The sequence below is a fragment of the Lygodium microphyllum genome, chromosome 9, assembly GCF_053477565.2.
Source record: "Lygodium microphyllum isolate KBCC chromosome 9, Lygodium_microphyllum_v1.1.10, whole genome shotgun sequence".
Lineage (NCBI taxonomy): Eukaryota > Viridiplantae > Streptophyta > Polypodiopsida > Schizaeales > Lygodiaceae > Lygodium > Lygodium microphyllum.
In genome coordinates this window covers 114269149-114282781 of record NC_141143.1, presented here as the reverse complement: position 1 = coordinate 114282781, position 13633 = coordinate 114269149, and the positions used below count along the sequence as shown (strand labels likewise).

The 13633-nt window shown below is 38.3% G+C and overlaps 1 protein-coding gene across 1 annotated transcript; it reads right to left on the bottom strand.

The window, feature by feature from the left end:
* Positions 1–9859: 9859 nt before the first annotated feature.
* On the bottom strand, positions 9860–12791 carry LOC148031445 (sorbin/SH3 domain protein). Its single transcript, XM_087684984.1, has 3 exons — positions 12490–12791; positions 11721–11978; positions 9860–10287 (listed from the first exon to the last, which is right to left on the bottom strand). Exons 1-3 carry the CDS (start codon positions 12508–12510, stop codon positions 10231–10233), a joined length of 336 nt encoding a protein of 111 aa, XP_087541110.1. The 5' UTR covers positions 12511–12791; the 3' UTR covers positions 9860–10230.
* Between the last annotated feature and the right edge of the window lie 842 nt (positions 12792–13633).

Below are 13633 nucleotides of genomic sequence, written 5' to 3'. Positions count from 1 at the left end.
GAAGCCTATTGGTTGTCCATTGCCTTCTTATGTGCAGGTATCAATAGGCTGATTGTCCATAGATAGATGAGCAGAGGGACGAGATGACCGAGATTCCCTATGCATCCATAGTGGGCAGTCTTATGTATGCCATGATAGCCACTCGTCCAGATATTGCCTTTGCAGTTGGTGTTGTGGCATGCTATATGGCTACACCTGGCAAGAAGCATTAGGATGCCATGAAGGGTATCATGAGGTACCTGAAGGGCACTGCAGATATGTGCATATGCTATGGCAGCTAAGATATAGGAGTCGTAGGGTATACTGACTCTGATTATGCAGGACATGTAGATAGTAGAAAGTCTACTTTTGGCTATGTGTTCATCTATGCTAGAGATGCTATCTCTTTGATGTCCAAGGTGCAAAAGTGTACAACTCTTTCCACCACTGAGATCGAGTATATTGTAGCCACTGAGGCTTGCAAGGAGACCATATGGCTAGTTCATTTGGTTCATGACCTTGATATCGATGCTATCCCTACATTGCATTCGGATTCTATCAGTGCTATTCAGTTAGCCAAGAATCCGGTCTTCCATGCGAAGATGAAACACATTGAGGTGAGGTATCACTTCATACGTGGGGTCATTGAGGACAAGTCTGTTGACCTTGTCAAGATCTCGACTGACTAGAATCCTGCAAATCTGCTCACCAAAAGCCTCTCTACGAAGCGCTTTGCCTTCCCCAGGAGATTGATGGGCGTGGGATGAGATGACGTCTTTCCTCATCCTATTGTACATGTGTACATGCTGTACTATCTTTTCTTTTTCTTTTTCACTCCTCACTGGGGTAGATTCGCCTTTAAGTGGAAGGTTGTTGGGTGTAAAGGCGCCTCCACCTAGCTGCCCGTGTATTACTACACTGACAGTACCTGCGCCTGCACACTACAGGCGGTAGGCGCCCATCATTGTCACTTTATTCTTTATTCTTTTAGTGACACATGAATAAAGGGAAGGCTAGTCACACATTGTGACTATTGGAGTTCCCACATTGTGAGTCTCACTCTCTCTTGCTCTTGCTCTCCTGCCATAGCTCTCCCACGCAAGCTTCAATCCTTCTCACCTTTCATGACTCCCGAAAGTAATAGAGTATCCCAAGTCATTCATTTGACTAGTAGATATCAAGCTCTTACTAATCTTAGGCATATGGTACATTTCGAAGAGTATAGGTAGATCAATTTTGAAAAGCAAACTACACATCACCTGCAACAACCATATGGCATATATATTCATTATCAAGATGGACTACTCCACACTTGCTACTATCATATGAACAGAACCACTTATTATGAGACATCACATGAAAAGATGTACCAAAATTAAGTATTCAATATTGAGCTAGTTTTCTATCTGCTACAACTAGCATATGTGCAAGAAGAGTAGAAGTAAATAGTACATCACCATCATCATTATGCACAATCAGTGCATTGATTTCTTTAATCTTTACCTTTTCTTTACTTTCTTTTTCTATTAACATTCTTACCCTTCTTTTTTTTATTCTTTTGCTCTCACTTGAATTTATAACAATCCATCTTAACATTACTTATTTTACCATGATGGAAGCATTCAATGTCTTTCTTGGACTTGGATTTGCTAGTGACCACCCATGGTCTTGGTTCTTACCTTTGTAATGGTTTCTACCCCTTTCTTCCTAACTTACCAATGTCTAACTATTTCTACCTTATTCCATGGATTTCTTACGTATCTCTTTAGCTCCTCAAAATCATTAAGCTTCAACTCACTATCTAGAGTTTAATTATTGATGTATATTCTAAGTATATCCCGTGATGCAAGCAAGGAGCATAGCAAAAAGATTGCCTTAATCTTATCTCCAAACTTCAACTTTTGACCAACATTTGATTGAATATGATATCGAGTTCATTAAGGTGGAAGGTAATAGTAGATTCCTCCTTCATGTGTAACTCATATAACTTTTTCATGAGATACACCTTGTTAGATGCAATTTCTTTCTCATATAAGTATCACATAGCTTCTTTCATAAGTCATGTGTAGTGGTCTCATTCATAATTATAAAATACACAAATTTTCCCAAGTGCAACCTAATAGTAGATTTAACCAATGCATCAAGCTTTGACTAATCATCTTCAAACATATCCATTGGTTTTCCATTTGTGCCTCTTATGGGTCTTAACTGCTTCTCTTGTGATTAAGGATATATTAGATGTGCTCCTTACACAAATTGAAGTTGGTACCATCAAACTTCCTAATGTTGTACAATTCCTTATTTATCGTAGATGATGAATCCATTTTCACAAAAAACAATCAACTTTCAAGTGATAACAACGAGAAAATCAGAAAATTATACCACAAAACTAACAAACTTTCTACAACACTTATTCAGTATAACCAAACCTGAGAGGAGTTAGAAAATGAATCATTGCACTAATAATAATGTATATGTCACTATCCAAATGTTGTGAAAATGACTATATATAGTTAAAGCATGATATTATAGTATCATTTCTTCCTCATAGAAAAGCAGCATAACATCATCTAAATGTTTAATAGTACATTGGGAAATTGATCTCCCTGAAACCATTACAATACATCAAGGAACGGTGTTTTGGCTCATTTACAAGCAAAACTACAACAAAAAGGCTCCATAGACGCACTTGTAGACGCAATATTTGAATTGTGAAAAAAAATGTCGGGCACGTTTATTACCGCGTCTATTTATGTGTCTACCTTATCGCGTCTAAAAGCGCGCTTATAGTTAGAGTTACACGCCCACGTAGATGTGCATATAAACGCGCGTATTGATGCGCTACATAAATATATAATCATATTTATAAAAAAGTGGATATATTCATATTGTGCGTCTATACACGCGTGTATCTATGCGTCTAAAAACGTGTTTACTCTGCAAGTTTTTGACAAGAATAGACGCGCATTTATCCTGCAATTTAGACACGTTGATAGACGCGCAAAACAGAGGTATGAAAAAAAAAACCAGAGAGCGCCACATGTTCTCTGGTTTTTTTCCCCCCCATCAACATCAAATTGTATGCTTAGGAAAAACAGAGAAAGATTATTTCGAAGATTGGATACTGAAAACAACACAATGTATGTAGAACACGAAATTTCATATATATAGATGAAACGTTTTTACATTATGAGTTCTAGTGCTTGTGATGTCATGGTCGCAAGTACTAGCTGAAAGTAATACATATCAAAAATGAAAATTACAAGCCAAGGGGAGGCATGCATGGGGCTCCTCTATATCTCCTCAGAAGAGGCATAATCATTGCTACCACCACCGATGCCTGTGCCTCTGCCGTTGCCGCCACCGCTGCTGCTAGTCCCCCCTTCGCTATCCTCAACTGCATCAGGATTCGCCTACACAAAGGATTAAGGTATATAAATACCATTACAAACAATAAATTAGAGTTATCTATACTTTTCATGTAAAAAATAAAACATACCTCTTCTGGTGGTGGAATCCTCATGGCGCGATTATATTGCTCCTCCGTGATGAGTCTCTCCTCGTAGAAATGCTACCAAGTGGACGCCCTGTTATGACCTCGATGGTAGCCTACCTCTCTAGGAGTAGGCATCCTACCAACAATATGATACTACAAAACAATTTGATCATACAACGTATTAAAACACACTACATAATGAAGTGAAACAAATTACAAAATTTAATTTAAAAAAAGAAATCAAATAATACTTACAAACTCAACCTCCCATGACTCCCTGCCACCCGATCCATAATGCGACGATCCCATGGTTGCCATCTGGATACGTCGCGCCTCTGCATGCTGGCGACTTGTCATTTTCTCCGCTGCTCTCTTCTTGGTCTCTTTCCACTCCTTGCGGTGGCAATTGGGTGGTTGGCCATATCCAGGGCGCCCCTGCTCTTGTCTCCGCAATGACTCCTTGGCGCGCGTCATAAGGTGAGACCTCTTGTTATGAAGCGTGTCTCTCACCTTTGACCGTCCCCAATCATCTGAGAATCATGAATTCTCGGGATTAGGGTACCTTTTATGTACTGCCCGCAGCACCTCTTGCCACAAACCATTTTTTTGGTGCTTGAAGGGAATCATGCAATCTTTGTATGTGGCATGCACGACACTCCTCAAGTAGGCTATCACTTCCCTCCCCTCAAAGTCATGCAAGATACCACCAACATCAGTGATAGAGTAGTACATTTGTGGAGGCTCACCTCTCTCATTTTTCGGTGAGGGTGATCGAGAGCCACCACCTAGGCAACCCCCACAAAGCCCTCGACCTCCTCGTCCTCCCGCATGACTCTCCCTCCTCCCTCGACATGCACTACCCTCCACCTCAATCGATACACGTGCTTCTACAGATGCACGTGCTTTGACCGATCCATGTACCTCAGGTGATCCCTGTGTAGGCAAAGATGTGATAGGTGTCCCAGACATCACACAGAAAACCTCCTCTGCAGTGGGAGGGCGACCAAGATAATTGGTCATCTCCCCCATGAATTTCTCCTTGTTGAATGGGGTGTTGGAGGATCCAGGATTCCACATCTACACAAGAAAAATCATATTACCCTGTGCAGATAAAACATATTACTTGCAGCGTCTATATATGCGTCTCTATGCGCGTCTATATCTGTGTCTCTGTGGGCGTCTGTCTCAGCGCGTCTCTATGGGCGTCTATCAGCGTGTCTCTATGGGCATCTGTCAGCGCGTCTATTTCCGCGTCTATACCTGCGTCTACACTGTCATCTGGATGTGCTGACAGACGCGCACAGTCGGACCATTTTTTTTCAAACTTGCTTAAAAAAGTGCAAAAAAACCTCCATAGATGACAAGATCCAGCATGTGAAGAGAGAGAAGAGAGAGACAAACAAATAGAGAAAGAAAACAAGATTGAGAGAGAGAAGAAGAACTCGCCTTCTTTGCTTGTTTCAACGGGTGGCAGCTAGGTTGCAAGCTCCTTGTCCTCCTTCTCCCTTTCCTTGGTAAGTTGCTTGAATCGTCTTCTCTTCCTTATTGTTTGGCTCTTGTTCTTTACTCTTTGGCTCTTCTTTCCTCCTATCCTCTTTTTACTCTTATTTCCTTGCCTCATTGTCTTCATGAAGTGATAGATAGACACGAGTAGTGATGTTGAGCTCGAACTACAGAAAACACGCAAAAAACGCAGGAAAGCACGGGTTTGAAAAGAAAGCCACAACTTTTTTTAAATTTTTCTATACCTGCGTGGCGCGTCTGTAAGCTCGTGTAATTGCACGTGTATATGCGCAGATAATGCCTATTACACGCACTTACAGACGCGCAAGAACAATTTAGGGAATCAATGCATGCATTTAGGGAATCAATTGACCTATGTGGTGACATATATAACAAAGCTTGAGGATAAGGTGTATAACACATTGGCAAGTCAATTGGCACATATGTAGTGACTTATTAGACCATCCCACTTACAATTGCATGCAAGTATCAATAGGTGGATAAAGCGCGAATGGTTTTTAGCTAGAGAGAGATAATGCAATGAAGGTGTATGCTAAAGAGATAGAGAAAGGCATATTATCCATCAATCAATCAAAGATATGTACATGAAGTGACTTGATATAGTAATTAAAGTATCGTCATTTTTAGGATGCTCCATTGACTTTTGTAAGTTCCTATAACCTTGAAGTAGAATATAGCCAACTACACTATCCATGGAAGGAAAACTTGACCTCATCAAATTAACCAAGTTAATTTACTTATACATTTCATAGATAAGAGATTTGTAGTTGGCTTGTTGGTATTAGTCACCAACAAGTGGACACATTGGCTAAAGATGATGAAAAGAGGACATGTGCACATTGGCTACATGTGGTCCACCTTATCTAAAATTATATGTGAGCTATAAGTGCACCTTGATATGATTGGAATAGCTTGCACATGCACAAGCCAACTTATTTACATCAATCTACTCATGCTATGAATTGGCATGCATGGCTAGGTTAAGTGCACAACAAATGAGACATGTGAGTGTATTGATCAATTCTCTCTCTCTCTCTCTCTCTCTCTATATATATATATATATATATATATATATATATATATTGCAAATGCACAAGTCAACCTTTGATCTATATATACATCCAATCATCATGCCCTATCCAATCATGCCCTATTCAAACAAATACTAGTTGTTAAGAGGTTTGGTCATATTCAGGGACTTTATGAGACATGAAAAATATGTGTGTTTATTTTCGCATCTATAAGCGCATTTATCAGCGCGGATATATAGACGCATTTTTTATACTAGCGTGAATAGACGCGCTTATAAACGCACCCGCTTTTTCGCGTGTACAGTGCGCATCTATAGGGCCTTTCTCTTGTAGTGAGATATACATGAATACTAGGATAATATATGTAGCTCAAGAATTATACACCATATACATCAAAGTATCTACTCCAATAATACTTGCTAATAGCCAACAACAACCTCTAAAACTGTGAAATATGTAATCTACAATCTATGTCAAACTATACGTAACCTAAAACTGCTTATTTCTAGTAGTTTATCCACTACCAATGCTCGATAACCTGTATTCAATGTCTCTATAGTGGCACTATAATTCTTGACCTATTTAATAGTTTCTAAAAACAACTTGCACAAGATTGTATAAAATAACATGTGTAAGATCTAAAATGGAGCCCAAAACAGCCTCGGATAAAAAAATGGAGCAAAGTAATCCCTTATGGGCATTCCTTAAGAAATTTTTGACCTCTTTGTGCACATTGAATCTCATCCAAAATAGAGTACTAGCTAGAGACTCCCTCTCTCACTCTGTCATACCAGTTGCTAGAGCTATAAGGAGAATGAGATTGCACGCACACGCACGCACGCACACACACACACACAGAAGAGATGCTATGTTTATGGTTCCTCCAAATTGTCTCTTATGAGTAGCATCTTATTGTCTTACCACTCAAAGAATAAAGAATGAGTGTGTACATATATCGTTTCTGTTGGTGAGTAAGATGTTAGTGAGTAAGATGAGTGGCTGACACATTGTCCTTTACCCTGAAATTTGAGTTATAATGATGGTAGGTCAAGTATCAATATTTGATCCATCTTCTCTTATGGTCTCCATAAAAAAGGGATCCTCTCTTGGAATGATATATGGGACCCAATGAATTTCTCTTGTCTTAGTATCTATAATGTCAAATAGAGATTTACTTTCAATGCAATAAAAAAGCACTAGATGATTAAAAGCTTTTCCAAAATTAAAGGGTTTTGGCATACATCACTGATAGTCATTTTAATGCCTCAACTTAGACATATAAGATAAAAGAATGTCCCACTCATCAAAATTAAGAAATTTTCAAGAAACATATAGCAATAATGGTCCCTTAGGTGCACAAACTTTAGTCCAAGCATGATTGACATAGTACTATTGAGAACTATAGAAAGATGGTTCTTGATATTGGATTGCTATAAGTTGCTCAAGATTGAACACTTGCTTATGGAGGGAATTGATGATGAAATTTCCCACAAGAGATAGGTTAGGTACCTATTAACAGACACATATTGTCCTCTTTAGCTCATATGTAGTAAAGACACTTTTGATACTTCACACTTGTTTTAGGGATGTAGGAATATTATAATGTGGAGACTTGTGGGAGACTTTAATAGAGAGTTTATTCTTGTATATGTAAACCTTGTGAAAAATTGAGAGATATTGTCTTTGTCTTCTTCCCTTCTTGCTTCTACCATAGCCAAAGTTTGAGAAAGCTTACATATGTGTATTTTAGCTTTATATATAGGATCACAATTTGGGTTGATCCACTCAATCTTGGGTATGTTCTCCACTTTTTAGGCTCCCCAATTGGCCTTTCATACAAACACTTAGTTTTTACAACCCAAACCATCTAAGTTGAACCCTAATACCTTTATTATTATTGGAAAGTTTTACAATTTACACGAGACTGAACTTGACAAGGACCATTGATGTTGATGGATTCTGATTATAGTCTTTGATTGCAGTTGAAATAGAATGCACTACCTAAGGGTATAAATACCTTATTGTGTAATGGAGGGAGCATTGTATGAGTGCGTTTAAGAGATGGATCACATCGTTGACAAGCCTCTTGAATTCTTGAACTCTTGTGCATGTGAGATGGTTAACACTTGTCAATATCACATCAATATGCACAATGATATAATTTATGTAAGTTGTCGAAATAAGAATAGGAAAAACACTAGAATATATGTTATATGTGCATAGCTATACAGAGATGTGTATTCTAACGTCTATTCCAATGGCTATTTTGACAAATATTATGATCTGTCATATTAAGAACCTTTTCAATGAACATATTGATGGTGTGGCCTTCACATTTTAAACAATTTCTTCTCATATTCATGTCACAAATTTTGATGATATGTCCTCCATATGTTATAGTGCAGCATTTGCATGGGTGGTATGATGTAAGATTCAAAAGTAAGGAGGGTGGGTGACTAGAGGTGGAAGGACAAGCCTATAAGTGGTATTGGGGGGGGGGGGGGGGGGTGGGGGGGTTTGGATAAAATGTATACAACATCCCTTCCCCATTGGTGCACCTTAAATGTTTCACAACTAAGAAAATGATTCACTCCTATTCTAAAGTTCCCTTTTAGAGTCCATACTTTTCCTTAAGTGTAAAGAGACATTGACTAGAGACCTAACATCGTACAAAAGCTAGAAATCACAACATTCAAGTGAAAAAAAAAATTACTAGCTAGGAGTATTTGAGGTGCCCAAAGAAACACATTCCAATATAAATTGGATATTCAAAAGATAACACAAAGAAGCTAGCATTCAATCTTAAATGTGAAAAAGGTATCAAGTAGCTAGGAGTCCTTAAGGTTCCCAAAGAAACATGCGATATGCTTATTAAATGAGTATTTCAAAGGCATCGTAAAACTCAACATGTAATAAAAGAAGAGTCATTGATTGAATTCCAAGTTCGTCAACACTTAGGAGGAGATTTGATATGTAAGTGTATGCACTGATTATGCCCTCCCAATGTGCAAAAGAGAAGTGAGGAAAAGCTTTAAAGAGTATGGGGGCATTGTCTAAATATGGGGGCAATTAACTAAGTCCACTCATAAGGGTTAAAAATATTCTCGAGGGGTGCACCTATAAGAAATCATCCATATAACATGTGTTCAAAGGGTATTAAGAACTACCCTCTCTTTACATGCTATAAGGCCATAGAATGACCCCTTTTACTTTACTAAACTTACAAGTGTTTTTCAAATTATAATTAAAAATCCATTTTGTAAATATAATCCTTTATATTTTACTAAATAAAATACCCTTTCCTTTGAACTCATGTGGTAACTTACATGTTTCATAAGGTGGACTTCCCGAAAAAATATTATGCATGCCCTCCCAATGCATTAAAGAGAAATGAGAAAAAAAGAAATGAGAAAAAGCTTTAAAGATATGGAGGCATTTTTAAAATCATAATTAATGAAGTCCACTCATAAGTGCTAAAAACTTTAAAAAAAAGAGAGACATTTGAAAAAAAAAACATCATTTTCAATTAGTATTTGGACAAAAGAAAAAGTGCTATGTGTGGTTAAACGTGATATTTGGCTCTCTTCTTGTTTTTTTATAGAAGATAAATGTCACCATTATGTGAGGCACAAAATCCATAAAATTAATGTAGTTTTTTAGAATTTCATTTTATATATACTTATATGTTAAATCTTACAATATCATCATATATGAGAGATATCCAACCATCAAGACATCACTAACAACTCTCTTTTGAAGGAACCACATTAGTCAACAAGTTATTAGCCAATTTGAACACAATGAGTTTTGTTCACGAGTACCATATATGACTCATATTGAGTGCATTCTATTATTAAGTATTTAATTTATGTACATGTGCATACATAGAAAAACGCTTGGGTAAGTTATGTATTTTATGCTGAGGATATTATATACAATCATGGCTCTCTTGGAACATTGCCTTGTATGTGACATGCCATACTTTGAGTAGGCTTGAGTTGGAAATTCTTTACATATAAGAAAATACATAAGGATTTTGAAAACTAACCTAGAGGTTAAGGTGTTTATTGCATAGAGGTTGCAAGTACACTATGAGCATGCTTTCCATGCATGTAGGTAGACACCACATTAATTCGTGCCATAGTGCATGGAAGTCTTGTCTCCATTATGGATATGTCTCTCAATGTTGATCCACTTTGCTCATTGGACTTTTACTCTTAAGCAACATCCAAAACATTTCCACTTTCGAAAGCTCCTCTGCATCAAAAAGTTCAACACAACAAATGTAACCATGGTGATTGAAAGTAAAAAGGATTATTATCTCCTACAAGAGTCCTACTAGCACAACATGGAAGAAATAGTATATGTAAGCCTCATATAAGCAAATAAAATCATTTGAACTTGTCAATTAGTCTATGCAAGATGGGATTATTTTTGTTGGAGGCAATCTTGATGGTCACTTCAAAGCACACAACATGTAAGTCCCATCCATACTTTTGCGCTCAAATCAACTTTCACTATTGTTTCCCTCTAGTTTATAGGAAGTGAGTCTACGCCAAGGTTACATAAAGTAAGACATAGAATGAAAAATGATCATAGGCCTTCAAGCTATAATACTTCAATAGTAAATGAAGGCTTTCTAAAATTGGTTTTGCATGATGAACATTCTAATGTACAATTGACAAAACAATGCAGTTCTAGCCTACTGTTAAAGAAGATCATGCTCCCATTAAAACAAATACCACAATGATAAAAACCTCTATCTTGTAGATTTATCTTGCATTTCTTGTTTTGCATGGAAAATTAGCTTTTAGCTTAGATTTTAGATTTGGAATGTCCCATAAAAGAGGGTTGCTTCAATATGTGTGTTTACTACCATAGTCAGAAAACATAGAGGAAATCAAACTTAATTCTACTAAATTACCAAATGTGAACTTTTACATTGCGTCTAATACCCCAAATAAACGAGGAAAGTGAAAGGCATGAAGAGGAATCAACCATCAGTACATACGTCCAAGCCCCATGAAGTTTTTACTAGTTTATATGTAAGGTATGGTATTAGAAGGAGATAGTCTATATGTAGGATATGGTATGATTAAAGTATATAGGGATTTTATGGTTTTGGGGAGGGCTACTTTCATCCTGATCCAATGTTTAATGATTGAGGGTGGTTGATCAATCTTGAGTTGGACCTTGAACTCAAGACCTTTACAAACTCACATTATTGGTGAGTGCTCATAAAAAACTTATTGTCCAATCTCATGGCGGGTGGTGGTGAAGGCATCTTGTACAATGTCAAAAAGTAATTATAGCTCTACTCAAGTGGTCAGTGGTCACTAAGATAGATGTGATAACGGGACCAAGTGTGATCAAGGGTTTGAGTGCTCCTTGATTCCAAGTCTTGGTGTAACACAAGAAAATTTAGGCAATGCCAAGTATAATTCCCCTAGCGTGAATTACAACATCATGTATGTACTTTTGTAAGTGATGGATTGCACTTGGGCCAAGAGCCCCATGTCCCCAATTGCACCTAGGTAGGTATGCGGCGCTTCGAGAGTAGAAGCTTATGGTTTTTGAACGCTATAGGGAAAAACAAGGGAACATTCAACTAAATTTACAAAATTTTTTTGACCTACAAGCTTATTGTCTGAAACTTATTGTGTAATGAGAGAGGGATGAAGGAGGTGTACATAGTGAGCTTTGAATCTGGCATATCCTTGGCCGTTAACGTGATCAAGGGAGCCGGATGTGGCTGATGACGATGCTGATGAGGATGCAGAGATGGAGGCCTCATGGGAGTCGTCGGTGGTGCAGAAGAGCTCTTCGGCGCTGGGGTGGCGATTGGTTACTCGGTTCTGACGGGCCCTCTCGAAGGTGGCCGAGTAGTCGATGGTGGCGCCGCCATTCGCCCACGAGCCAAAGGGGGGCACAGAGTGCTGCCTCTTGATCTGCATAAAATAATATCACCGGGATCATAATCATCATACTCACAAGCGCACTATATTGGTCGAAGTGCTATGGATATCGCGCACAGAGAGAGAGAGAGAGAGAGAGAGAGAGAGTGTGTGTGTGTGTGTGTGTGAGGATGATTGCAGGTAAATTATCTCTGGTGAGAGAGAGAGAGAGAGAGCTATCGATATCGCACGCAGAGAGAGAGAGAGTGAGTGAGAGAGAGTGTGTGTGTGTGAGGATGATTGCAAGTAAATTATCTCTGGTGAGAGAGAGAGAGAGAGAGAGCTATCGATATCGCGCGCAGAGAGAGAGAGAGACAGACAGACAGTGTGTGTGCGTGTGTGTGTTTGTGAGGATGATTGCAGGTAAATTATCTCTGGTGAGAGAGAGAGAGAGACCTGAGGTGCTCCCTCTCCCATGGAGTCCCTGTGTGTGTGTGTTTGTGAGGATGATTGCGGGTAAATTATCTCTGGTGAGAGAGAGAGAGAGAGAGAGAGAGAGAGAGACCTGAGGTGTTCCCTCTCCCATGGAGTCCCTGCAAAATCGTGCTCCAACCAGCTGCAGGTGGCTGACCTTGTGTTGCTCCAAAATCCCTTAAGCCAAATAACCCTCTTCTTTGCTCTTATCGTGCCACACCCTATTAAACTGCCAACTATAGCGTTTAGCAGTCTTAAAAGAGAAGCCTCGCCTTGTTTACCCCGTCCATCCTAGATTGTATAACAATTATCTTAGGCGGCAATGGAGAGAAAACAAAGAGAGATCTTCGTGGGCTGATCCACTCAATATTAAAACCAGGACGGCAAGAGAGCAAGATAGAAAAGAGGGTATCACTCAGATAATAAGAAGGTGATGTGCGACAGATTTGGTCTCAAGTGCCCATTGCTTTCACTTGCTCAAGGGGGAGAATTTTTCCATTGTGAAATGACTTTAGAATATGACAAAGTGATGCTTCCATCACCATTTTCCATCCATCTTTTACTTTTCACATGCTAACACTTAGGGTCAATGCATGCTAAAATCAAAATCAAAAGAACAAAATCCATTCCCTTACTTATTGTATTATTGCATTAGGTACTATCATGACGTGTTTAAAATCAAAAAAACAAGATCCATCTCATGATTTAGGGTTGTAGCACATTATTATTACTTCTTCTACAAATACTTCCTCTTTAATATGCCTAGAGTTCTTTCTCTCTAAGAAAGGTATAAAGGGTGTCCTCATATATGCATAATCATCACCTTCCTAGCTTTACTTTTTCTAACCTTTTTGACTATGCATTGGCAATTCAAAAATTAAATTTTACTTGAGGTGCACATATAAGAAACCTACATGTTGTATGTGGTCAAGGGGTATTCAAAACCCCTCAATTTCTAAGTTATGAGGTATCAAAATGGCCCCTCTTTCTTAAGAACTAATGGTTTTTTAAGAGAGTGCAATAAAAATCCCCTTTTTGTAACTTTAGTCCTATAAATTGATCCCAACTTTATCAAATTAAAACCTCTCATGATATACTTATAGTTTTGGAGGTGTACCCCTTGGGAATTCACCTATTTATTTTTTGCTTTTCTTAGGTATAGAACTCCAAAAATGAAAAGTTACAACTTTTTCTAACACTTTTATTTGTATAAAGGATAATCCACCTTGGCTAGT